The following is a 26,579-nucleotide window of genomic DNA, read 5'->3' on the forward strand; positions in this document are numbered from 1 at the left end:
AGTTTCAGTGACCGTATGTTAGGTTTTTGTTTTTTGTTTTTTGTTTTTTCTCTCCTGTATTAACATGAATTTGTCAGTATGTGTTTAGGGGATAGTTGTAGTGTCTCTTTCTCTGAGAAAAGAAAAAGAAAAGAAAAAAGAGAAAAGAAAAAAATCACCTCATTGAGATATTGTCTGTTGGTTCAAACACAGATATCTTTTTTCTTAAACCTGGAAATGCCTTGTCCTAAGTTTCAAGGCTTGCCTACGGTGAATCCTTCATTTATACATTGCAGTGGTTACTGCTATTAAACATCTGATCTTAATTGTTTGACGCCTTTTTGAATTGAAGGTTTTCTCAGCTAAAACCTCCAGCATTCCAACTGCAGTATTGCTGAGCTACATATAAGAGGGTAATCCACATAGTTAGTTCTGGGAAATGCTTTCCTTCAAAGGCCCTAGTGTAAGGCAAAGAAGTCACTGATCCTGATGAACTTTCTAGAAAGAGGGCCATTTCCTTTGAAGTTGTTTCGGAGCTGTAGCTTCATGAGGTTTGCCTATATTTGGAAGGGGAGAGAACAAGCACTGGAAGTTTGGGAAAGCGTGAGCTTTTGCTATCACTGGCTAAATAGAGCCCAGTGTGATTGTCAAAGTCTCAGGTGGGGTATGATTTGGACAACCTTGGTGATACCAGAATTGGAGTAGAACAGAAATGTTCAGAACCCTGAGATTAATATGAATTAAAACAGACGATAAACTAAAAGCAAAGAAAGAAAGAAAAGAAGCCCAGGGGAAAAGGTCAGCATTCAAAAGACATGGTCTGTTTTCTGTGTTGGGTTTCCCCAGTAGGGACAGAGAGGTGGTCATGACTGAACCCTTCGGAATTCTATTAGGAAGCAGCCCTCATACAGAGGTTGGAACTGGGGAAAGCTTTTGGGAAGGAATAGTTTAAAAGTTGTATTCATATATAGTCGATGGGTTTTCTTCAATGATGTGATGTAATATAAGACTGAAAAGTGATTTTTCTACTTACCTGATAGATAAAACTAGGAATTAATGTAACTTTGTGCCTATGTTATATAATACATTCTTGCAGCTTTTTGATAGTTTCCATGAAAGATGGGCTTGTGCTCTAATTAGCTATTGTTCTTTTACAGCTGTTAAGATCTAACAGCTGTGGGTATTTTTTTTCCTTTAGAATGACTTGACAGAGATTGGATTGCAATTGGGTTGGAAGCTTGCCTGGTAAGTAGCAAGCTCACATGTAGGCCTGGGGTTAGTCCCTAAAGTGCTTCTTTCTTTTAAAACAAACAAACAAAAAATAAATAAAACAGCTGTGTAGGTCTTTGGGAGAATATCCAGGTTTGATCTTAAGTTAATAGTCCTAACTGTCTTTGTGAAGGCAATACTGTTTCTCTTTGAAAATCTTGGCAATAAAGAAGAAAGTGCTCCAACAGTTAATAGTAATAATTTAGTAGATAATAGTTTAGTAGTAATAGTTTAAGTGGACTTAACCACTGTGCTGTTAGAACCACTGTGCTGTTAGAAACCAATTTTGTGATTAAAAACAACCAGGGAAGCATTGAAGAAAGCCCAAAACAAGCACACTCAGTTTTGAAGATGCCAGTCCTCTGTAAGTGCTAAGTGTCATTTCATTTTTAAAAATCTGCTTCAAGTGGTTTTTTTCCCTACCTCTCAAAGGTGATCTCTGGAGACATTTAAATAACATGTCAGTCTTATCTTTAAGTATAGCTGGTACAGGTGGCCCTCAGGTCATGTCCTAGTGAAGTAATACCATCTTTTTAAAAATGTATTGTTCCTGAATTAAATTTACTGGTAAGTTATTGGCCACTTCTGGTATAGCATAAGAATGGAGGAACGGAGAGCAGTAAAATTGTTTTCGGATCACTTTTTTTTTGCAGTTCCCACAGTTTGAGTCATCTCAATGATCATATACTTGCAAAATGTATACACTGTGTTAACATGCAACTTTTGCATTCAGAAGCAGCAAATTAGATTTGTCTGAGCAGAACTGCTATGTGCACAGAGGGGAAAAAGTAATTTCTGCCCAGGCAGTTTCCCTTTGCCTTTTGCTCATAGCACATGCCGTTTAATAGGTATGTGGTTGAAGAATAGCAAATGAAAACCAGAAAAAGACAGACGTGAGATGCTGGCAGTATGCTTTTGTAAACAAAGTGACACAAATTGGGGTAGAAATTCCAGTGGGATAAGAGAGGAAACTCTGGAAGACTGGAAATACAGCATAAAGCTGAGTCCCATCCAGATGGTGTTTTTAATAAATTTATCAGATGCATATGAAAGACCATAATGAACATTCAAAATGGGGAGTGGCCCAGTCCCTATGGGGAGTAAAACAGTATGGCACCTTCTGTGCATTGTAGTCAGTTAAAATCACTTTCTAATTTTTCCCAGTGAAAAGACCACAGAAATTATTCAAACCGTTGAGCAATTATTAGACAGTCCAATTAGGCATGTTTGTGTTTCTAGGAAAAAGAATTAATAACTGAATTATTTCCTGCTGAAATGAAGAAAGTGGCCTATATGTGTTAGCAAACCCAGTGGTGACATTTAGGACAAACCTCTTCCATCAGAACTCCTGAAATGTGACTAAAGCAGATAGATATAAGATAGCTTTTTATGTTCTTTAAAGTCCCATTGTCATCTATATTCTCTACCCTCCTCTGTCCCCCCAAATGGTTTCTCTGTCAAAAAATATTTTAGTCCACCATGAGTGACCAAACTTTGTATAAGTGGTACATACTTTTAGCAAGAAGTTCAGAGAGTAGAGGTTGTATGCAGTGCTTATGTAGCAGCTCTTTTGCTGTGGGCATATTTGTTTTCTTTTTAATGTTTAGGTCAAGACCCAGAGATTGATCATATTTTAGTTTTCCAAGAAAACTTTTCACCAAGAAAGCAATTTTTTTTCTGCTTTATTCAGTACTTCTAGATTCTCCAGCTTTTGGTAAGGAACTGTTCTAAGCAAGGTTACATGTCACAACCTGCAGAGGCATCATTTTCCAGCTCTGACTCATTTATTAATTCAGCAGATATTTATTGAGCACCTGCTATGTACTAGGCCATTTCTTGGTGACAGGAATACTGCAGTGAACAAAAGAAACAAAAGTTCCTACCTTCATTAAACTCACATTCTAAATCTCTCATTGCTTGTTTAGATCAGATTGAAATACTGATTTGGATATTAAGAATTGACACAGTACTGGAATAATTTTCTCATCTTCTTATTTACAGAAAGTCATTTGATCCATTGGGTTTGTGTCCAGGTCTCTGTCTTCTCTTCTTTCTGCTTGTTGGTATCATTTGATCAGTATAGGAATTGACTGATAGGAAATACTTAGAATAAGCAAACTTACGGAGTCAGAATCTAGAATATAGGTTACCAGAGGATGGGGTGGGGGTTGGGAATAGGGGGTTAAAGCTTTAAATGCACAGTTTCTATTTGGGACAATGGAAGAGTTTTGGTAGTAGATGGTGGGGATGGTAGCATAACATTGTGAATGTAATTAAAAGCATGGAATTATATATTTGAATGTGGTTAAAAGAGAAAATTTTAGGTCGTATAAAAAAAATCAGAATGAAAATTGAGAAAGGTGATAATCTTTTGACATTGCATCTTATTAGTAGAGTTCTAGAAAAGGCTATTCCTTGAAAGGAAGTTTGGGATTTGGGGTGGATTTCACTGTTATAGTACATCTCTGTGCATGTGTGGTGTGTGTGTGTGCATACCATGTGTGGATATGTGCTAGGGCAACCTTTGTAGATCCAGACTTGGAATAATAAATATTAATGAACAATACGTCAAGATTAAAGTAAAAACCATGCTATGCTTTTCTTCAGCACATAGATATAATATTCCTTATGAAGAAGGCTAAATGCTTTAATGTAGCAAATATTTTAGACTACCTCAAGACTCCATTGAGTCAGAGGGTGATATTACTAGGGCAGTTTTACTTAGAGAAAATGTTAGCAACTGAAATAATTGCCTTTAATAAACCTTTTTGTAAAGTTGTTCGTAGAAAAGGAATTGTGAGCACTTATCCCAGCCTTGTTTGCCGAGGAGGTTGGAACCCTATCATTAATGATTTTGTGATAGTCTCTTATGATGCTATGTTGCACTAAATGACCGCTAGTTAAAACCAAATTCTCTAAGGATAAAGCTGTGAAGATGTAAGATAGCTTAGGTAGAAATTGACAAACTCAGCAAGAGTCAACAAAGAAACCTTTTAAGACCAGTAGATGCTACAGAGGCTATCAGTGTCAAAAATAATCATAAAATGTTTTATCCTTTCAGAGGACTACCATCTTTCTGGTTTTCATAAAAACAATGCTAAAAATTTGTGAAAACTTATAAAAAACCCCAGCATTCCATATATGCAAAAGAACCTAAATAACAAATAGGTGAAGTTTGGAGAGTAATACTAAAATGAACACTTGCCTGCCCACCGCCAAGCTTTAAGAAAGAGAACATTACCAAACCTTTGAAGCATTTTGTATTTCTCCCCCTAGTTGCATCCTGCTATCTTGCTACCCAGAAGTAACCACTAACCTGAATTTTGTGTTTACTGCTCCTTAGCTTTCCTTTATGTTTTTCACCACACATGTATGTATCATTAAACAATATAAATGGTATCATAATTATATATTTTTCTGTGACTTGATTTGCTTACCCAACTGTCTTTATGAGATTGGTCCTCATTGATACATATATATAGCCCTAGTTTATTTTCAAAACTGTATATTTTTTGTTTAGTAATGAAATAAATAAAAAATCAGTGAACAAGGTAAACAGCAGATTAAACATACCTAAAGAGAATTAATAAACACAAATAATGATCTTAAGAAATTACCCAGAATGCTTCAATGAGAGATAAAGAAAAAACTAAAGGAAGATTAAGATAAATGGAGGATGGAATGAAAATGAGTCTAAAAGGAATTCTAGTAGGAGTGAAGACAGAGAATGAGGGAGAATTAATAGTCAAAGAAGCAATAGCCAACATTTTCTAGAACTGATGAAAGCTGTAAATCCTCACATTCAGGAATCTTAGTCTCTGAGCAGGATGAATTTAGATATATCATAGTAAAATTGCCTAACACCCATGCCAAGGAGAAAAACCTTAAAATTAACTGGAGAGAAAAAACAATCACAACACATGCTACAATATAGATGAACCTTGAAGATGTCATGTTGAATAAAATAAGCCAGATACAAAAGGACAAATACTATATTATGGCACTTACAGGAAATATGCATATTCATGAAGTCAGAAACTAGAATACAGGTTACCAGGTCCAAGTTGGGGAGGGGAATGGGGAGTTAATTTTAATTGATATGGCGTTTCTGTTTGGGGTGGTGGAAGAGTTTTGGCAATGGATGATGGGGATGTAGGCACAACTTTGGGTATGTAATTAACACCATTGAACTGTGTATTCAAAAGGGGGAAAAAAGGAAATTTTGGATTGTATATAAATTACCACACACACACACAAACCCCTAGAACTGTATAACATAATGAGTGAACTCTAATGTAAACAGTGTGCTAGAGTTAATAGCATAATTATAATAATGTTGTTTCCTGAATTGTAACAAAGGAATCACACTAATGCAAAATGTTAATAATAGGGAAAACTGTGTGTGAGAGAGGAGGGGGATCTCTGTACTTCCTGTATGTCTCTGTAACCTACAACTGCTCTAATAAAAAATAATAATAAACAATCACAACAGTTAGTGGTATAGCAGACTTTAGCAGATATAACAGTAGAGGCCAGAAGACTATGGAATAATATCTTTTAAGTGCTTTAGAAAATTAACTTTTAACTTTGAATTCTCTACACAATTACATTATTTTTCGAGAGTGGTGGCAAAATAAAGATACTTTCAGACAAAGACTTTTCTGATTACAAACAAATGTGTCTTCGAAATAAGGACATTGAACCAAGAAGAAAGGAGAATATTTATTTATTTATTTATTTATTTATTTATTTATTTATTTATAAAGTAAGGATGAACCATAAAACTCCTATAAGAAATGTAGGGAGACATCTTCAAGATCTAGTGATAAGCAGTATTTTCTTAGATTTTACACCCAAAGCACAAGCAAAGAAAGGAAAAAATGGGTAAATGGGAACTCTTTAAAATCAAATACTTCAGTGCTTGTGACTTTGTCAAAAGGGTGAAAAGGCAACCAACTCAGTGGGAGAAAATATTTGGTAACCACATATATGATAGGGGTTTGATATCCAGAATATATAAAGACTCCTACAACTCAACAAAAAAGACAACGAACCCAGTTTAAAAATAGGTGAAAGACATGAATAGACATTTTTCCGAAGAAGAAGTACAAATGGTTAAAAAGCACATGAAAAGATGTTCACCTTCACTAGCTCTTAGGGAAATGCAAATCAAAACCACGATGAGATATCATCTCACGCCTACTAGAATGGCTGCTGTTAAACAAACAGGGAACTACAAGGATTGGAGAGGATGTGGAGAATTAGGAACACTCTTTCACTCCTTATGGGAATGTAAAATGGTACAGCTGCTGTGGAGGATGGTTTGGCAGTTCCTCAGAAGCTAAGTATAGAGTTGCCTTATGACCCAACAATCCGGCTACTCAGGATTTCAGAAGATCTGAAAGCAACGACACAAACAGACATTTGCACACTGATGGTCATAGTGGCATTATTCAAAATTGCCAAGAAGATGGAAACAACCCAAGTGTCCATCAACTGTGAATGGATAAACAAAATGTGGTTTATACATCCAACGGAATATTATTCAGCAGTGAGAAGGAATGAAGTCCTGCAGCATGCAACAACATGAGTGAATCTGGAGGACATTATGTTAAGTGAAGTAAGTCAGACACAAAAGGGCAAATATTGTATAATCTCACTGACATGAACTAATTATAATATGTAAACTTATAAACATAAAATATAGAGTATAGATTACCAGGATATAGAATGAGACTACAGAATGAGGAATAGTTGCTTAATCTGTGCAGAATGTTTTACTCGGTTGAACTTAAAAGTTTGGGAATGGACAGAGGTGATAGTAGAACATTAATGTGAGAATAATTAATAGTGTTGAATGGTGTGTGAATATGGTAGAAAGGGCAAGTTTAGAGTCATGTATGTCACCAAAGGAAAGTTGGAGGTTAAAATATGGGAACGTATAACACAGTGAATTTTGTGGTGGACAATGTCCATGATTAACCATATAGATAATAAAAAGGTCTGCAATGAAATAGAACAAATGTATGACACTATTTTTATAAGAAGTTAATAATAGAGGGGCATATGGAAAAAATGTACCTATTGCAAACTATGGACTATAGTTAACAGTAATATTTTAATAATCATTCCTCAGTGGTAACAAATGTACTACACCAATACTATATGTCAATAATGGGGTGGGAGCTAATGGGTGTGGAAGAATTTGGGTTTCCTTTTTATTTTTATTTCTTTTATGGAGTAATGAAAATGTGCTAAAATCAATCATGGGGTTTATACACAACTATGTAATGATACTGTGAGCCAGTGATTGTATACTTCAGATGGTTTATATGTTATGTGAAGATATGTCAATCAAATGTCATTAAAATTTTTTTTAAATAGACTAGAGTCAATTTAAGGTAAGGAATATAAGGTAAAATGTAAGAGAATATCTTTTTTCTTAGGAAATGAAATGAAAGCATTATGTGTTCAAGGAGCATGATGTATACGAAGTAGATAGGTAGATCGATGGATTAATAGATGATAGATACAGAAAATGTGTCAAAATGTTAAAACTGGTGGATCTGGGTATGGGGGGGTATACTGGAGTTCACTCTATAGGTTTTATATTATTTTTGCAGCCATTCTGTGAATTTGAAATTATTTCAAAATAAAAAGTTTAAGGAAAAAAAGTAATGGTGAACAAACAAAATTGGTGAATGCAAATAAATAAGTCTTGACTGTTTGAAATAATAATAATGATAACTGATTTAGAGAATGTAAAACAAGGTGTAATTAAAATGTTAGATAACAATATCAAATAAGATAGGAGGTGATTGTATTAAAAAATGTTGTCTTTAATTGGAAATATGTAATTTTTAATTTTAGACCATGTTAAGTCTGGTGTACATGTAGAAGAGTAAAAGAGTACAGATAGAATATATATTTCCACATCAACTCAAAAGTGGTGGGATAGCCAGTGGTGGGAAAAAAGGAAACTGTCAGTCTGTTAAAAAACAGGAGCAAGGTGAAAAGAGAAGTGGGGAAAGCAGCAAAGAAAACACTTGTAAATAGAAAGTAAAAATTAATCCAAATATATTAGTAATAACAACTAATGTAAGTTGGATAAATCTACCAATTAAAAGACAGAAGACACTGAAGTTTTAAAATTTTGGTTATATGTCATTTACAAGAGACCAGACAAATGAAAAGTAGAGTGACACTAAGGAAACAGCTTATTGAAATAATTATTTGAATATCAGACAATATACCCTTTAGGGTAAAGACATTTTTAGGGATAAAGAAGGACACTACATAATGGTAAAAGAGTCACTCCACCAGGAAGATATAATAATTCTAAAATGATACATATGAAATGGCATCATTTCAAACCAGATAAAGCAAAAATAGAATTATAGTGAGAAATTAACAAATCTACAATAATAGTGGAAGATTTTAACAAATCTCTCCCATAGTGAGTAGGTATATAAGTGATTTGAATAACACAGTTATAAAAGTTCGATATGATAAACATATATAGAACCATACATTCCCAAACTAGTACACGTCTTCAGGCACATGTAAAATATTAATAAAAAATTGACCATGTACTAAGTCCCAGAAAAAATCAGTATCATACAGACCATACTTTTTAAAATCTACATTGCAATATAATTAAAAAACAGTAACAAAAAGATAACTTAAAAAGCTGTATTTGGAAAGTTAAAAATATACTTCTACATAATTTATGGGTCAAATAAAAGAAATTATAATGAAATTTAAAAATATTTAGAAGTCATCAACTTTTAAAATACTATATATCAGACAAACCCAAATTGAAGGATATTATAGACACTAAAGATCAAAACTTGAGAATAAAGTTAAAGTAGACTTACAGATAAAAACATTAGCTTTAAACCATTTATTAGAAAAGGAGGATTAAGTATTTGCTTCAAGTAGTTAGGAGAAAAAAAGAGTAAAGCCAAGGAATAAAAGGAAGAAAATAAAAAGAAGAGCAGAATTTAGTGCAATAGGAAATAAAAGAAAATCAACAAAACCAGAAGTTTTGGTTTTGAAAACACTAATAAAATAGACAAACCTGTATAAGACTGATCAAGAAAGAAAGAAAAGGCACAAATGAACAATATTTGGAATGAAAAAGAGGACATAAGGACATACTGTGAAAAATCTTATGCCAGTATATTGGAAGATTAAACAGAATGAAAAAATTCCTGGAAAGTGCCAAGAATATCTAAGACAATTTTGAAAAAGAAGAAAAAAGGGAGGTGTTCACTTTATCAGATTTTAAGATAACTGAAAAATTACAGTAATAGAACAGCATGATAAAGGCACACCACTAGGAAAATCAATCAGTGAAACAATGCAGATTTTTTTAAAAGATGCAAATACATATATGAAAACTTTACATGTGGCTAAAGTAACAAATTAGTGGGGGAAAGGATGGACTTGTTCTTTAAATGGTCCTGGGGAAATTGGCCATCCTTATGAATAAGAGATGAAACTAAAACTCTGTCTCACAGTAATGCAAAAATAAATTCTAAATAGATTAAAGGATGAAACAGGAAAAGCAAAATTTGAGAACTTTTAGAGGAAAATAAATTTTTGTGTGTGTGAGGTCAGAGTAGGAAAGAATTTAGCAACACAGGGAAAGCACAAATCATTAAAGAAAAGATTAACTATTTCAGCTGAATACATTGACCAACAAAGGATTGGCACCCAGAATATTTAAAGAACTCCTACAAATAAATTAGAAAGACAGTAGAAAAATGGGCAAAAGATAAGGATAGGCAGTTTCTTCTTTTCAGAAGGAAGATGGAGAATGGTTCCAAAGGAAAAAAAGAAAGAAAAAAAATGTTCAACTTCACCCAACAAGAAAATGAAAACTAAAACCCGCTTGAGATACCTTTCACACTCATCTGTCTGACATTTCCAGCAGTTGGTGAGGATGTGGAGCAGTGACATGGGAGTGTAAATTTTTACAACTGCTTTGATGAATAATTTGGCAATATTTAGGAAAGTTGAAGATAACTAGTAACTAGTAGCCATGAGTGTAATTCCATATCTCTATCTATCTATCTATCTCTCTGCCCCCAGACCCCCCCCGCCCACCTCTCCTTTAAGAAACTGTTACCAATAGATGATTAAGACTGGGACTGTATAACGTGGCAAAAACTGGAGTGGCCAATGACTGTTACTAAATATACAAATATAAAAATGGTTTTGCATGTGGGAAAGCAAATAAATGTCAACCATGTAGAAATTTGAAAAGGGGATGGTATTCAGGAAAAAACATAATCAAAGCAAACTGGAGTCTATGGTCAACAGTAACATTGTAATATACCTCCTTTAAATGTAACAAAGGCAATATGCCAATGCTAAATGTATATGAGGGGGATATAGGGAAGGAATATGGGATTCTTGGTAGTGGTGTTATTTGCTGTCCTTACTAGTGTATTGTATGTATGACATGTTATTTTTCTTTTGATCATTTTTTTCTTATTGCTAAAAAAAGAAAACAATTTTTCTTGTAGTAATCAGTATGTTCAAGTGCTGATTGTGGTGATAAATGTACAACTTTATGATGATACCATGAAAAACTGATTGTACACTGTGGATAAATGTATGGTATGAGAATATAACTCTATAAAATTGTAGGAAAAAATATATATAGGAGTAAAATTGTTGGAGAAAACATGGTGAGAGGGATGATGCCTCACCAATATGGACTAACTACAATGTGTAAACTCAGAATTGAATCTTAGAACATAGCCTAACGTGGACATAATAATTGTAATAGTCCCTAGATTGTAAGCTCTTACAGCAGTTAACTCTATCCCTGAATTGTAATGCCTGTCTCTAAACTTTGAGATGCTGATCCGCTAGCATATAACTTGATTGGTCTCTGGAACAATGCATATCTCTGAGACACCTGAAACTCAGAGCTAGAGCTCAGCAGATATGAATGTCAGTATTAGTGCATACAGCCACTGTCAAAAAAAAAAAAAAAAAAAAAAAAAGCTGAAAAAGAGCCCAGACTTCAATTAGTGATATAAATGAAGCAGATCTGGTTAAGACCAGGGCAAGCCAGGCCAAAGGGTAAAGGTTGAAACTGATTGTGTTTTAAAACTTCAACTTCCATATGAGACCAAGGGAATAGATATCTATTTGGTACAGGATCTAAATTTTCTAAATGGTACAACTCTACAGTCGATTTGTTCAAACACCACAATTGCATGGAACTTTGAATAGGAAGTGAGATACGGTAGGTTAGTATTGGCTGGAGTGAAACAGTGACACATCCCAGAGTAATTTGGGCAGATAATAAAAAATATATTTACAGCCTCCCCTCCCCAGCCCCGAGGATCTGGGGGAAGGTGCGGATGTGTTGGACATCCTCACCTGGACTGGTGTTGATGTTGTCACAAACATTGGGACTGGCGGTTTGATGTGCTGAGCCCTTGAGCATGGGACTTGCCCTTATGAAGCTCATTACCACAAAGGAGAGTCTAAACTTGCATGTAATGGTGCCTAAGAGCCTCCCCCTGAGTACCTCTTTGTTGCTCAGATGTGGCCCTCTCTCTCTCTAACTGAGCCATCTTGACAGGTGAACTCGCTGCCCTCCCCCCTACGTGGGACCCGACTCCCAGGGGTGTAAATCTCCCTGGCAATGCAGAATATGACTCCTGGGGATGAATGTGGACCCGGCATCGTGGGACTGAGAGTATCTTCTTGACCAAAAGGGGGATGCAAAATGAGACGAAATAGTTTCAGTGGCTGAGAGATTTCAAATGGAGTCGAGAGGTCACTCTGGTGGACATTGTTATGCACTATATAGATAACACCTCTTAGGCTTTAATGTATTGGAATAGCTAGAAGTAAATACCTGAAACTACCAAATTCCAACCCAGCAGTCTGGACTTCTGAAGACAATTATATAATAATGTAGATTACAAGGGGTGACAGTGTGATTGTGAAGACCTTGTGCATCACACCCACTTTATCTAGTGTATGGATGAGTAGAAAAATGGGGATAAAAACTAAAGGACAAATGGGATGGGACAGGGGGATGATTTGGGTGTTCTTTTTTCACTTTTATTTTTTATCCTTGTTCTGGTTCTTTCTGATGTAAGGAAAATGTTCAGAGATAGATTGTGGTGATGAACGCATAACTATGTTATCATATTGTGGACAGTGGATTATATACCATGGATGATTGTATGGTGTGTGAATGTATTTCAATAAAACTGAATTTAATTTAAAAAAAAAAGAAACTGTTACCCATGTACATAAGAAGATATGTGTGAGAATGTCTGTAGCACATTTGCAACAGCAAAGCAGAAAAAAATGGTAACAATCTAATCTAAATGTCCCTCAGGGCACTATATATATAACTTTTGGTATATCGTACCTGGAAATACGTTATGTGACTGAACTAGATTTGTCTGTCTATTGAATATTCCTTCACCTTGGTTTAATATTTGTGGTAGATGTTCATATTGTTCACCAGATGTTTCATGGCTTTTGCCCAGCACTTTTCCCAGCACATAGTGGAATTGCAACTTTCCCACCCCCTTTGAAATTAGGTAGGACCATGTGACTTGCCCTGGTCAATAAAATGTGAGCAAAATGATGTGTGTTACTTTTGGGGGAGAGTTTTAAGAGCCAGTGCCCAGCTCCCTCTCTTCCCACTGCTGCAGTGATTGTGGAAGCTCATGTCAATGTCTGTCCCCTGGGTCGGTCGTTAAGTGATACAAGGAGCAGAGCTGCTTACCTATCGTCACTGAATACGTAGAGTAAGCGAAAAATTGTGTGTGCTTTGTTAAGCCACTAAGAGAATCAGGGGCTGTTTCTGCAGCATAAATTATCCTACAGTATTTTTTAATGTCTCAACTCTGTTTACGTACACCTTGTGCCACTTCCTTAAGTTCTCTCTCCCAAATCATGGAATACTTCCCTATTCCGTAACAAGAGAGAGAGATACCATAACTTGCCCTCTAAATATAGTACTTTCATCTGTCTGTTTCTAAAGTCATGGGAAACTTCTCTCTGAGCTCCTTCTCTGCCAGGAGACTGTCGTTAGAGTTTATTTCCCCAGTGTTTTTGCTTGTTGCTTTGGAATTAAGCTTCGGAGTCAAGAGATTCAAGACCAAAAGGTCTGTCCATCCTCCCTCCCTCCCTCTCTTCCTTTCTTCCCTCCTTGTTGACTTCTTTCCTCATGTGCAGAAAGCAGAACGATTAGTGAAGTTATATAACAAGGGCTCAAGTACAGGCATGTCCAACTTTGGAAAATAAATTCATTGCTTGGAAGATGCAAATAAGATTTTTTCCTTCATATTGGATCTTACTTATGTTTTTACAGACCTTCATTATAAAGTTAGAAATGTTTTGGCATGGATGGTAGTATTGCTCACCTTCTCCCTTTCAGAGTATAATGTTATACTGAAAAGAACAGGTCTATATATATAGTGAGAAATTGTCTCCATCGCCCTATCTGTTTTTAGATTAAGCAACCATAAACTACAGATTTTGAATGTAAGTAGCTAGGGTTAATTTTAGATTTGGGCTAAATAGTTTAAATATCTGAAGAAAACCCCAGTACTAGTAAGTAAACAGAAGAGGTCCCTGGGGACTTAAAAGGCTCTCACCTTTTATCATTCTCTTCTCATTGTTTAGAGAATCTACATCATTTTTTGACAGCCATGATTTTGTGGAAGCCCTTGACTCTTATAAATGAGCAGCTTGGTATGGGCTTGAAGTATAGAGAAAGACTCAGAATTAAAACAGAGCTGGTGTTCAAAATATAGCAGTTAATGAACAAAGGGAAGCGCATATGCATTGAAATGCATATAATAGTCAACCAAAATAAAAAAAAAGGAAGGAAATTAGTTATGGCTTAGGGCCACAGTGTATTTTGAAAAGGAATTGGTACCATATCCTAAGTTACTTTCCTGCTTTATGAATTCTAGAATACTAAATTTATGTTACTTTAAGCAAATTTTCTGAATAGCAATGTAGTAAATATTAGTAAATATGTATTGTACAGTTTAGAGAATGCCAGTAGAATAACTGCCTATGTACCCATCACCTAGCTTAAGATACAAAACGAGACCAGTACTTTTTTTTTTAATATGTGTGTTGTCATTTTTTTTAAATTCAGTTTTATTGCGATATATTCACATACCATACAGTCATCCATGGTGTACAATCAACTGTTCACAGTACCATCATATAGTTGTGCATTCATCACCCCAATCTATTTTTGAACGTTTTCCTTACACTCGAAATAATCAGAATCAGAATAAAAAAATAAAAAGAAAAAAAGAACACCTAAATCACAACCCCCCCCCACACATCTCACCCTATTTTTCATTTAGGTTTTGTCCCCATTTTTCTACTCATCCATCCATACTTTGGATAAAGGGAGTGCAAACCATAGGGTTTTCACAATCGCACTGTCACCCCTTGTAAGCTACATTGTTTTACAATAGTCTTCAAGAGTCAAGGTACTGGGTTGGAGTTTGGTAGTTTCAGGTATTTACTTCTAGCTATTCCAATATATTAAAACCTAAAAAGTGTTATCTATATAGTGCGTAAGAATATCCACTGGAGTGACCTCTCAACTCCATTTGTACTCTCTCTTCCACTGAAGCTTTATTTCCTTTCATTTCGCATCCCCCTTTTGGTCAAGAAGATATTCTCAATTCCGCGATGCGGGGTCCAGATTCATCCCCGGGAGTCATATCCTGCATTGCCAGGGAGATTTACACCCCTGGGAGTCAGGTCCCACGTAGGGGAGAGGGCAGCGAGATCACCTGCCAAGGTGGCTTATTTAGAGAGAGGGGGCCACATCTGAGTAACAAAGAGGCACTCGGGGGGAGACTCTTAGGCACAATTATAAGCAGGTTTAGCCTCTCCTTGCAGCAACAAGCTTCACAGGGGCCAGCCCCAAGACAGAGGGCTCAGCATATCAAGCCATCAGTCCCCAATGTTTGTGAGAACATCAGCAACAATCCAGGTGAGGAAGTCCAACACCTCTGCATTCTCCCCCAGCTCTTCAGGGGGGCCCCGAATATATATTTTTATTCTCCACCCAAATTACTTTAAGATGTCTTGCTATTTCATTCTAATCTATACAGACCTACTATAGCTCACTTCCTAGTCAAAGTTCCATGTAATTGTGATGTTTGAACAAACTGACTGTAGAAGTTATATTGTTAGAAAATACAGATCCTACACCAAATAAACATCTCTTCCCTTGGTCTCACAGGGAAGTCAAAGTTTGAACAGAGTCAGTTTCAACCTTTACCCTTTGGCCCCATTTGCTCTAGTCTTAACCAGATCCGCTTTATTCATATCTCTAATTGAAGTCTGGGCTCTATTTCAGCCTTTTTTTTTTTTTTTTTTTTTTTTGACAGTTGCTGTATGCGTTGATACTGATACTCATATCTGCCGAGCTTTAGCTCTGAGTTTCAGGTGTAACACAGATACCCAATGTTCCAGAGACCAATCAGGTTATACATTAAGGGTTCAACATCTCAGAGTTGGAGATAGCCATTAGAATTCAGGAATAGATTTGACTGCTGTAACATTGTAGTTAGTCCATATTGGTGAGACATTGTAGTGTTTGCCTTGGTTTCTGGCATACGTCACTGAACATGCTGTCTTCAGGATCCATTCATCTCATTGCGTGTCTCACAGCTTCACACCTTCTCGTAGTTGCTCAATATTCCATTGCATGCATACACCACAGTTCACCATTCTGTTCCTCACTCAGTGTACCCTTAGGTCACTTCCACCCATTGCAAATCATGAATACTGCCTCTATAAACACCAGTATGCAAATGTCCATTCATGTCTCTGCTCTTGGATCTTCCAAATACATACCCCATAATGAGGTTGCAGGACCTTATGGCCCCACATACTTAACTTCTTATGGAGCCACCTCAGTGACCTCCAGAAAGGCTATACCATTCTGCCTCCTTGTCAACAGTAAATAGATACATCCCTCTCTCCATCTTTTCTCCAGCACTTTTACCTCTATTTATATTTTTTCTTACAATTTTATAGAGATATATTCACCTAACATCCAACCATCCACAGTGTACATCAGTTGTTCACGGCATCATCACATAGTTGTATATTTATCACCACAGTCAGCACTTAAACATATTATTATGAAAAAAAATTTTTTTCAGTGAATAATAAAAAAGATAATAAAAAGAAAAATAAAAGTGTCATATAGTATAATAGTAAAGACAGAAAACACCACCACCACCAAGAGTCCCACATCCCTCCCCCATATCACCCTCTCATACACATTTAACTTTGATACATTGCCTTTGTTATGTTTAATGGAAGCGTATTGGAATGTTACTGTTGACCATGCACTCCAGTTTGCTTTGATTATGTTTTTTCCCAAATACCATCCATTTTTCAACACTCTGCATGTTTGACATTCATTTGTTCTCCCGCATGTGAGAACATTTTTATATTTGTACACTTAGTAACAGTCAGTGGCCACTCCAGTTTTTGCCAAGTTATACTGTCCCAGTCTTCATCATCTATCTTTACCTCTGGTGTCATATATTCCCCTATCCCACCTCTTTCAACTTTACTCACGGACATCTTTGTTTTGTGTACTTACAGTATTGTGCTACCATTACACAGTGTTATGCTATCTATTTCTGGAGCTATACAGTCAATCCTGCTGAACATTTCTGTAATCTTTCAGCATCAAATGCCTGATCTCTACCCTCTTTCTATCTCCTGGTAGCCTGTGTTATCAGCTTTTAACTCTCATAGTTTGCTCATTAATGTTAGTTCTTATTAGTGAGCCCATACAGTATTTGTCCTTTTGTTTCTGGCTGACTTCACTCAACATAATGTCCTCAAGGTTCATCCACATTATTATATGTTCCATGTCTTTGTTCTGTCTTACAGCTGCATAATATTCCATCATGTGTATATACCATAGTTTGTTTATCCACTCGTCCGTTGATGGACATTTATGCTGCTTCCATCTCTTGGCAATTGTGAATAATGCTGCAATAAACATCGGTTTACAAATGTCCATTTGTGTCTTAGCTTTCAGTTCCTTTGAGTATATACCTAGCAATGGAATAGCTGGGTCATATGGCAAATCTATACTTAGCTTCCTGAGGAACCTCCACACTGCCTTCCAGAGTGGTTGCACCATTCACATTCCCACCAGCGATGAATAAATGTGCCTTTTTCTCCACATCCTCTCCAGCACTTGTAATTTTCTGTTTTTTTGGATAATGGCTGTTCTGGTAGGTGTGAGATGGTATCTCTTTGTGGTTTTGATTTGCGTTTCCCTAATAGTCAGTGAAGTTGGACATTTTTTCATGTTTTTGGGCCATTTATATTTCCTCTTCAGAAAAGTGTCTGTCCATGTCTTTTGCCCATTTTTTAATTGGGTTGTGTGTCTTTCTGTTGTTGAGTTGTAGGATTGCTTTATATATTCGGGATATTAAACCTTTATCTGATATGTGGTTTCCAAATATTGTCTCCCATTGTGTAGGCTGCCTTTTTACTTTTCCAACAAAGTCCTTTGATGTACAAAAGTGTTTGATTTTGAGGAGATCCCATTTGTCTGTTTGTTCTTTGGTTACTTGCGCTTTGGGTGTAAGGTCTAGGAAACCACTCCTATCACAAGATCTTTAAGATAGTTCCCTGTGTTTTCTTCTAAGAGTCTTATGGTCTTAGTGCTTATGTTTAGGTCTTTGATCCAATTAGAGTTAATTTTTGTATAAGGTGTGAGGTGGGAGTCCTCTTTCATTCTTTTGGAAATGGATATCCAGTTCTCCAAACACCATTTATTGAAGAGGCTGCTCTGTTCCAGTTGATTTGGCTTGACTGCCTTATCAAAGATCAATTGTCCGTAGATGTGAGAGTCTCTTTCTAAACACTCAGTTCAATTCCATTGGTTGGTATATCTGTCCTTATGCCAGTACCATGCTGTTTTGAGCATTGTAGCTTTGTAATAGGCTTCAAAGTCAGGTAGTGTGATACTTCCCACTTGTTCCTCTTTCTCAAGATATTTTTGGCTATTCGGGGCACCTTGCCCTTCCAAATAAATTTGGTTATTGGTTTTTCTATTTCTGCAAAGTAAGTTGTTGGGATTTTAATTGGTATTGCATTGAATCTATGTATCAGTTTAGGTAGAGTTGACATCTGAATTATATTTAGTCTTCCAATCCATGAACACAGTATGTTCTTCCATTTTTTTAGGTCCTGTTTGATTTCTTTTAGCAGTTTCTTATAATTTTCTTTGTATAGGTCTTTTGTGGCCTTCGTTAAGTTTATTCCTAAATACTTGATTCTTTTGGTTGCTATTGTAAATGGAATTTTTTTTTAAATTTCTGCCTCTTGTTGCACATTACTTGTGTATAACAACACTACAGATTTTTGCATGTTGATCTTGTAGCCTGCCACTTTGCTGTGTTCATTGATTAGCTCTGATAGCTTTGCTGTAGATTTTTCTGGATTTTCTACATATAGAATCATGTCATCTGCAAACAGTGAAAGTTTTACCTCTTCCTTTACAATTTGGGTGCCTTTTATTTCTTTTTCTTGCCTGATTGCTCTAGCTAGAACTTCCAGCACAATGTTAAATAACAATGGTGACAGTGGGCATCCCTGTCTTGTTCCAGATCTTAGAGGGAAAGCTTTCAGTCTCTCCCCATTGAGTACAATGTTAGCTGTGGGTTTTTCCTATATTGCCTTTATCATATTGAGAAAATTCCCTTCTATTCCTATCCTTTGAAGTGTTTTCATCAAGAAAGGATGTTAAATTTTGTCAAGTGCCTTTTCTGCATTGATCGAGATGATCATGTGGTTCTTTTGCTTTGATTTATTGATGTGATATATTACATTAATTGATTTTCTTATGTTGAACCAGCCTTGCATACCTGGAATAAACCCCACTTAAGACCAGTACTTTTGAAGCCCCCAGAGGGAGATTTCATGTCTCATCTCCGCAGACAGAACCGTAGTACATTTGGTGCAGTAATTCCATGGGATTCCTTTTTAGGTTTTGTGTTTTTTTTTTTTACATTTATATATCCCTAAACAAAGTGTATTTTTAGTTTTGCCCTTTTTTAAACTTTGTGTAAATTAAGTCATACTCTTTATGTTTTTCTGTACCTTCCTTTTTTCCCTCAACATATTTTTGAGATTCAGTTGCATTAGCTGTTATTCATTTATCTCAATTGCTACATAATTTCCCAATGTAATAATATTCCACAATATCTTTATCTGTACTATACTTTATGGGGTGTCATATTTCTTTATAATAAAATGCATTAAGGTTAATTGCTACATGTGGCTTGATTTGCTCTAACTTTAGGTTCAACCTTTTTAAAATTATTACTTAGCTATTTGGCATGGAAAATATATTCACGTCTTAAGATAATCAAAATGTTCTAATTTCCCTTTTATTGTTGAATTGAGATAGTGATTAATTTTGTTCTAAGCATACTATGGGGATATATTTGGCTTCTCTTATCCTGATGTTAAACTTTGTGTTGGGATTCACAGTTCCCATGGAGAATGTTGCAACAATTGCTGATTGTGCCAGTGTGATTGAAGGCGTCAGTCGGAGTCGAAACGCTTTGCTGAATGGAGACACCAAGAATTATGATTGGGATTCTGGCTACACGTGTCACCAGCTAGGAAGTGGTGCAATTGTGGTTCAACTGGCACAACCATACATGATCGGGTCAATACGGTAAGAAGATCCCTTTTCATTCATTACTTTTAGAATGGAAGACATAACTGCAAATTATATCTTGGTAATATGATGATCCCAATAACTTCAGCAATGAAACTGCACATATTCTTTGCTTTAGACACCATTAGAGGAGGAGAGAAAGAGAGGCAAAGAGACATAGGAAGCTCATTTGGATTTTCCAGTGGGGAGCTCATCAAAATTGGACTTGTGGAGGGACTAAATTACAAGCCTTTCTCTATATATGGCTTACCACCTTCCAAAGTCTCCATTGGATTGGTTAGAGGCTTACAGGATAAGTCAAGAGAGGTTTTATGGAATGAAAATTCCTTTTCAACATTAATAAATGGCTTTATATAAGAACCAAACAGATCTGAACATGAAACCTGGTTCTAAAAGATCTTCTTATTGATCTTTATGGCTTAGTTTTTGTTTGTTTTGTTTTAAGATTGGAACTTTAACCCAATGTTGCTTGATTTATAGGATTATATAATTTTTAAATGTATTACTGGTAGTGACATTCCCTAGAGGATATACTTTTAGTTCAAAACAGCAGCTGGGTCTTGAGTACACTGATTTTGTTGTTGTTGTTGTTGTTGTTGTTTAAAGGTTCTAAGAAGGCTTCTGAAGGGCTAATGTTAAAAAAAAAAGACAAAAACCTTAGCCTGCCAGGGATAGAGGTGTTGGAAGTATATGGCTGCCTTCCCCTCATCATGCTTGACCATATTTGCTTTGTTGCTTCCTGTTCTGATTTTAAATAGTCAGTATGTATACAGAAAGAAGTAGCAGAAAATATAAGATAATACTATTCCTATAAAAGAGTTTATTGATATTTAGGCTAATGACCACAGAGCTTAATACTGCTTGCTGGTTCCCTAGGACACCCTGAGGAGTTGATACTGAATTTCTTGAAGAATTCAGACTGTGGAAGTTTTCATTTAAATTATCAACCCCTTTTCTTAAAGGGCTGTATTGCAGGCCAAGAATCACAGGCAACAAATCACAGCCAGAGAAGCCTTGAGTTCATTCTGCAGACTAGACAACTCACTGTGTTTAGGAAAGGGGAAGAGAGAAGCCGTAATCAGTCTGGACAAGCTACCTGTACAGATAAACTTACACCAAATAGTGCGTGCAGACACACACACACACCCCTTTCCTTTTTCTGAACTGCATGCTTTAATTAAAGCACTCATAAACCATCTATTTAATAAGCCATTCTAACATTTTTGTCATAGGTGGTAAAAAATTTATCTGCATATTATGATCTATCCCTCTTTGTGTTAAAAATCTGGTGAACAGTTTTCCTTCTTTTGTCTTTTGACACTCCTTATAGTCCCCACAACTTCTTGAAGATTACCAATCGTGTCTCTGAGATTACATCTACAATTTCTTTCAGCAGGCTTTGGGGTGTAACTCATCTGAGCCAGGAGACTTGAAATCATTTAAATTGACTAGATACTCTATTTCACTTCACCTATTTGGGTCTTCAGTTTTCTCTTTATTATGTTTGTTCTGCTGTTTCTAATTTGAAGACCAGTCTTCTTACCAATGAAGATGGAAGCAAACTGGCAACTCTATAGCTCTGCCCACTCTCTTTTAATATTTCCTATATTCTGTCTGCTCATGTGGGCTTCTACACCCCCCCACCCCCACCACTAAATGGTGTTCCTCAAACCAAGATGTCTGAAATGGAATTCCATTATCTTCCCCCTCTCCTGTCTAAATTGCCTCACTTTATGATTCCCCCATCTCATTTAGTCATACCACCTGGGCCAAAAACAACAACAATTCCTAAATTCCTTCCTTTCCCTCACCTCCCCCGTTAACCAGTCAGCCATAAAGTTCTGTCAGTACCACTTCCTAAATGTCTCACAAATCCAGCCCCTTTCCTCTATCCCCACTGCTATTACCATAGTTTCACCTTTGTGGTTTCTCTTTTCTAACTGATCTTCCAGACTGCAATCTGTCCCTTCCTTCCCCACCTCCATCCTCCACACTGTTACCACAAATCTGGTGAGGTCAAGCCTCTTCCTCATAGGATTCATGGCTACTGCTTGCCTCCAGGAGAAAGTTTAGAGTTAGCCATTTACAAAGGATTTGTCTATAAATCCTTGTGTCCTGCTTGTCCTCCCCCTCCTCATGCCAGCCACACAAACACATACTCCGTCCAGCCTATGCAGTTACTTAGAGTTTTGCACATGGGCCGCTCCCACTTTTACCCCCATACCTTTAAATCTTTGAATGTGTTGTTCTCCTTGCTTATGTCTCTCACTACCCTACTCACTATCCCCCTTTTCACCTGGTTCTTATTCCCCGTGCAAGACTCCACTCCTTTGGGTATCCTTCCCTCGTCCTCCATCATCTCCCAGGCTGATTTAGACAACCCTGTATGTAATGCCTATCAGAGCATTTATCACACTTGTATTATAATTGTTTACATGCTGCCTCTTCCCAGCTTCACCTGATATGTAAAGCCTGTGGCAACTCAGAATAAGCTTCCCTTGGCCAACTGACTGTGGAGATGAAGTGGTCTGTCAAAATAGAAGGGGAAATTATAGTGGCTACAGTTTAAGATCTAGAATTTTAGATCCAGCAGGGACCTCATGAGGTTGTTGCCAAGGTGACAACTCAGAAAGAGACCAACAGGCTGTTCGTGTGGCAAGGCCACATTAGCGTCTTACTCTACCCAAAAATCAGAGATGTTGAATCCGACTCCAGAATAAAAGGTGTCATTGGGGCTTAAAGCAAGGGAGAATAGTAGCCATTTGGTTTTCTTTGAATGAGGAATGAAAATGGTTCCCCCACACAATTTTTCTTTTCCTGACTCAGAGGGGAGATGATGAGCATGAACACAACCTAAGGCAGAAATATGTATCTCAGCACAGTGTGACGCCTTCAGCTTCCTTAAGCCCAGCTATTGTTTTTGTGATTAAAAAAAAAAAAAATCCATGCAATTGAAGCCCCTGTGTAACTGGCTGAGTGTTCAAAGAGACACGTTTCTGTGAAACTAACATTATGTTGTCAGGAACTGCATTTGCCTCTTCTGTGACATGATTAAGAGGAAAGGGAGAGAGATTTCTTAAACACCAATGGCTGTGGATGATGCTGGATAGCTTGGCAGGCTGTGGTTAGCAGCAGCTGATGTGCCCAGATAGACATTTATTGATAGGAAACTAGATCAGTGGCACCTCTTCATGGGGATGGGTAATTGACCAATGACATGTTGATTAGTCGGTGACATTTGACCTGCAGCTTCTATTGCTTGTGATGACTGACTTGCTTTCCTAGTCACTGAATCTGAAGAAGCCCAGTGATTCTGAATCGACACCTAGAGGGAGAGCATTACAGAGACGAGTGACTAACACATTTCGGAGAGCATTACGGAGACGAGTGACTAACACATTTCCCAGCCAAGGGGGAGGAGATGTAGACAATCTGGAAACTCTTCCTCTTTCCCTGTCTGAGGTGGGGTCTAATCATGTGGAGTACTGGTTTTTAAAAATCAGGTTTCTTTGTAGTTGGTGACTACAAAAGCAAACATTTCAAACATGAACTGATTTATCTTGGTCATTGCATTCTTTATTCCTAAAAGAAGACATAATTGTTTAGTGGATGGGGGTTTCTTTTGTTGGTCTGTTTTGTTTTCATCCCCAGAAATCATTTCTTCCTTTCCTGAGAGTTACCTGCAGCTGGATAGGTGAGCAGAACCTTCTTTCTTGACAAAAAATGCTGGATCGGAATCGTAGCCAGCAGGAGCCTAATCCTCCTTGTGTGTGTGGTGCCAAAGCCCTCATAGTGTCCTGTATCCTGGAGAAGCTGGGCTTGGAACATGATCTCCGACTCCCCCACTCCCTCTCCTACCCCCCATTTTCTTTCATCCATTCAACAAATATTTACTGAGCCTTTTACTCGGTGCCAAGCACTGTTCTAGGCACTGGGGATACAGCAGTGAATAAACAAAACAACAATTGGTGCCCTCGTGGGACTGACATTTTAGTCTGGGAGATAAACAGTAAACAGTATTTGTAAGATATTTTGATGTGCTATGGGAAAAAATAAATCAAGGAGGGAAGACTGGGGCTGGAGAAACAATACAATTTTAGATTGTGTCATCAGGGAAGGTTTCACTAGAAAGGTGACTTTCGAGCAGAGCCTGAAGGATGGGAAGAGCAGGCCATTCAGGAACCTGGGGGATGAGCCTCACGGGCAGAGTTCCAAGGCCCTGAGGTGGGAGTGTGCCTGGCAGGTTGCAGACACAGCGAGGGGACCAGTGTGGTGGGGGCGGAGTGAAGGAGGGCCAAGTAAGGGGCATGGCCAGAGAGGCAACTTTGAGAGGTGACAGACCTGAGATGTTTTGTTATTGTCTCTATATTCAATCATCAGTTCCCCCAAACCGTCCTCCCCCTCACCACAACCCTCATCCCGGTGTTTCTTTAGCGCCATAGAGGAGAGTTTTCTTTCCTGAGGGTAGGGTACTGGTGCAGGAAGGAGGAATGGGGATGGGGGAGCCAACATGCCTTTAGAAGCCACCTTCTCTCTGCTCCTGACCTGACTTGATCCATCCAGCCCCTGGAAAAGAAACAGCAGGAAACACCTTAGTCCTTGCAGATTAATAGGAAACTCGCCATCTTTTGCTTTTTTTTCTTTTACCAGAGCAGGCAGCATAACTGGGAAACAAGGAGTTTGTTCTTGTTGTTGCTATTTTTACAGGTACAGCAAAAGTTATTTATTTTATTTGAGAGAAACTACCTGGAATGTGCCTTAAAAGTGGGTAGTTGAGTGGAATATGACTCCCGGGGAGGAATGTAGACCCGGCATCGTGGGATGGAGAACATCTTCTTGACCAAAAGGGGGATGTGAAAGGAAATGAAATAAGCTTCAGTGGCAGAGAGATTCCAAAACGAGCCGAGAGATCACTCTGGTGGGCACTCTTACGCACACTTTAGACAACCTTTTTTAGGTTCTAAAGAATTGGGGTAGCTGGTGGTGGATACCTGAAACTATTAAACTACAACCCAGAACCCATGAATCTCGAAGACAGTTGTATAAAAATGTAGCTTATGAGGGGTGACAGTGGGATTGGGAATGCCATAAGGACCAAACTCCACTTTGTCTAGTTTATGGATGGATGTGTAGAAAAGTAGGGGAAGCAAACAAACAGATAAAGGTACCCAGTGTTCTTTTTTACTTCAATTGCTCTTTTTCACTCTAATTATTATTCTTGTTATTTTTGTGTGTGTGCTAATGAAGGTGTCAGGGATTGATTTAGGTGATGAATGTACAACTATGTAATGGTACTGTAAACAATCGAAAGTACAATTTGTTTTGTATGACTGCGTGGTATGTGAATATATCTCAATAAAATGATGATTAAAAAAAAAAAGTGGGTAGTTGAATAGCAATTATATCATTTTTATGCCATTTTGATTTAAATAACAAGAAATCTTTAGAGGCCTGACCACATAAAAAGACCAGGGTAGAGTCATAATAACTAGCCAAATTTACCTAATGTCTTCGTTTGTAGTCTCTCTGTCGCCTTAGTTTAGGACTTACTATCATTCTACTTGCTAATCACAATATCCTTTTAAGTGTTTTCAGGTTAGTATGAAAAATCAAATATGCTATGCTTTAAGTGTGCCTGTCACCCAGTCTTTTTCAGCTAATAAATGACAGCACTTTGTTGAATCCCTAATTATAAGATAATCAATTAGATTAACTTTTTTATATTAGCTTGAAAATGATGGTTTTGTAATTGATATGTGCAGTATTGTAAATAAAATACCCATAATGCTTTAACTAACAAACCTAATTGTAAATAAGTCAGCCGTCCAAAGATGAATCAGTGCAGATATGATACGGCTAATTAAACCCATAGTCTCTCTGGGTGTGATGAGGCTTGAGTTAATGACGCAAAAATATTTTGAATTCCTCCTCTGGAAAACATATGAATACAATATGTTAGAACAAAATGGGTTTTACTCCAAAGTATGTTCTTGATGTGTATCCATAATCTCTTTAATGTGTAGATATGAAGCTCTTTTTATTTTACAGTAGAAAAAGAACAATTCTACCACTTAAAAAAGTTAATGTGGCACAGAATTCCTGAACTGCAAATCAGTTTGTCTTGCAGTTATTAAACAGAAAAAAAGGAAGCAATAGTAAGTTTATTCTTAAAAAACAAACATAAAAAAAAAAAGAATTAGATATGCCACTGTGGTCCTTAGTCATCCCAGCATATTTTTCTTTCTCTGGGAGCTGTCAAGCCCAGGCCGGGTTAGTTGCTCTTTCACCATTTTGTGGCTACAACCAACTCAAGATTGTCTCTTCAGTGTGTAAATTACCAAGCTCCTTTTTGACGGCTATTTTTCCTTCTTCCTGCTGCTTACCACCCTGCTAAACTATTGTTCATCCACTTCCTTCCCAAAGGATAGGCACAGAAAAGGAAGAGGAATCACAAACCGTTCAATTTTGTTTCCTATTTAATAGCTCTAAAGGAAGATTTCATCAATAAGGGTGGGGAAATGAATTGAAGCTAATGACTCAAAGGGTTTTTTGTAATTGTTTGAGTATTTTTTACATC

General features: G+C 37.0%; 1 protein-coding gene across 1 annotated transcript in view; it reads left to right on the top strand.

Moving 5' to 3' along the window:
* Positions 1-26,579, top strand: part of BTBD9 (BTB domain containing 9) — a 495,371-nt gene that overhangs the window by 366,689 nt on the left and 102,103 nt on the right. Inside the window, exon 8 of the mRNA XM_037843174.1 lies at positions 19,810-19,999. Coding sequence (XP_037699102.1) covers positions 19,810-19,999 — 190 coding nt within the window. The remainder of the gene's footprint in view (positions 1-19,809; positions 20,000-26,579) is intronic.

The sequence above is a fragment of the Choloepus didactylus genome, chromosome 7 (genome assembly GCF_015220235.1).
Source record: "Choloepus didactylus isolate mChoDid1 chromosome 7, mChoDid1.pri, whole genome shotgun sequence".
Classification (NCBI taxonomy): domain Eukaryota; kingdom Metazoa; phylum Chordata; class Mammalia; order Pilosa; family Megalonychidae; genus Choloepus; species Choloepus didactylus.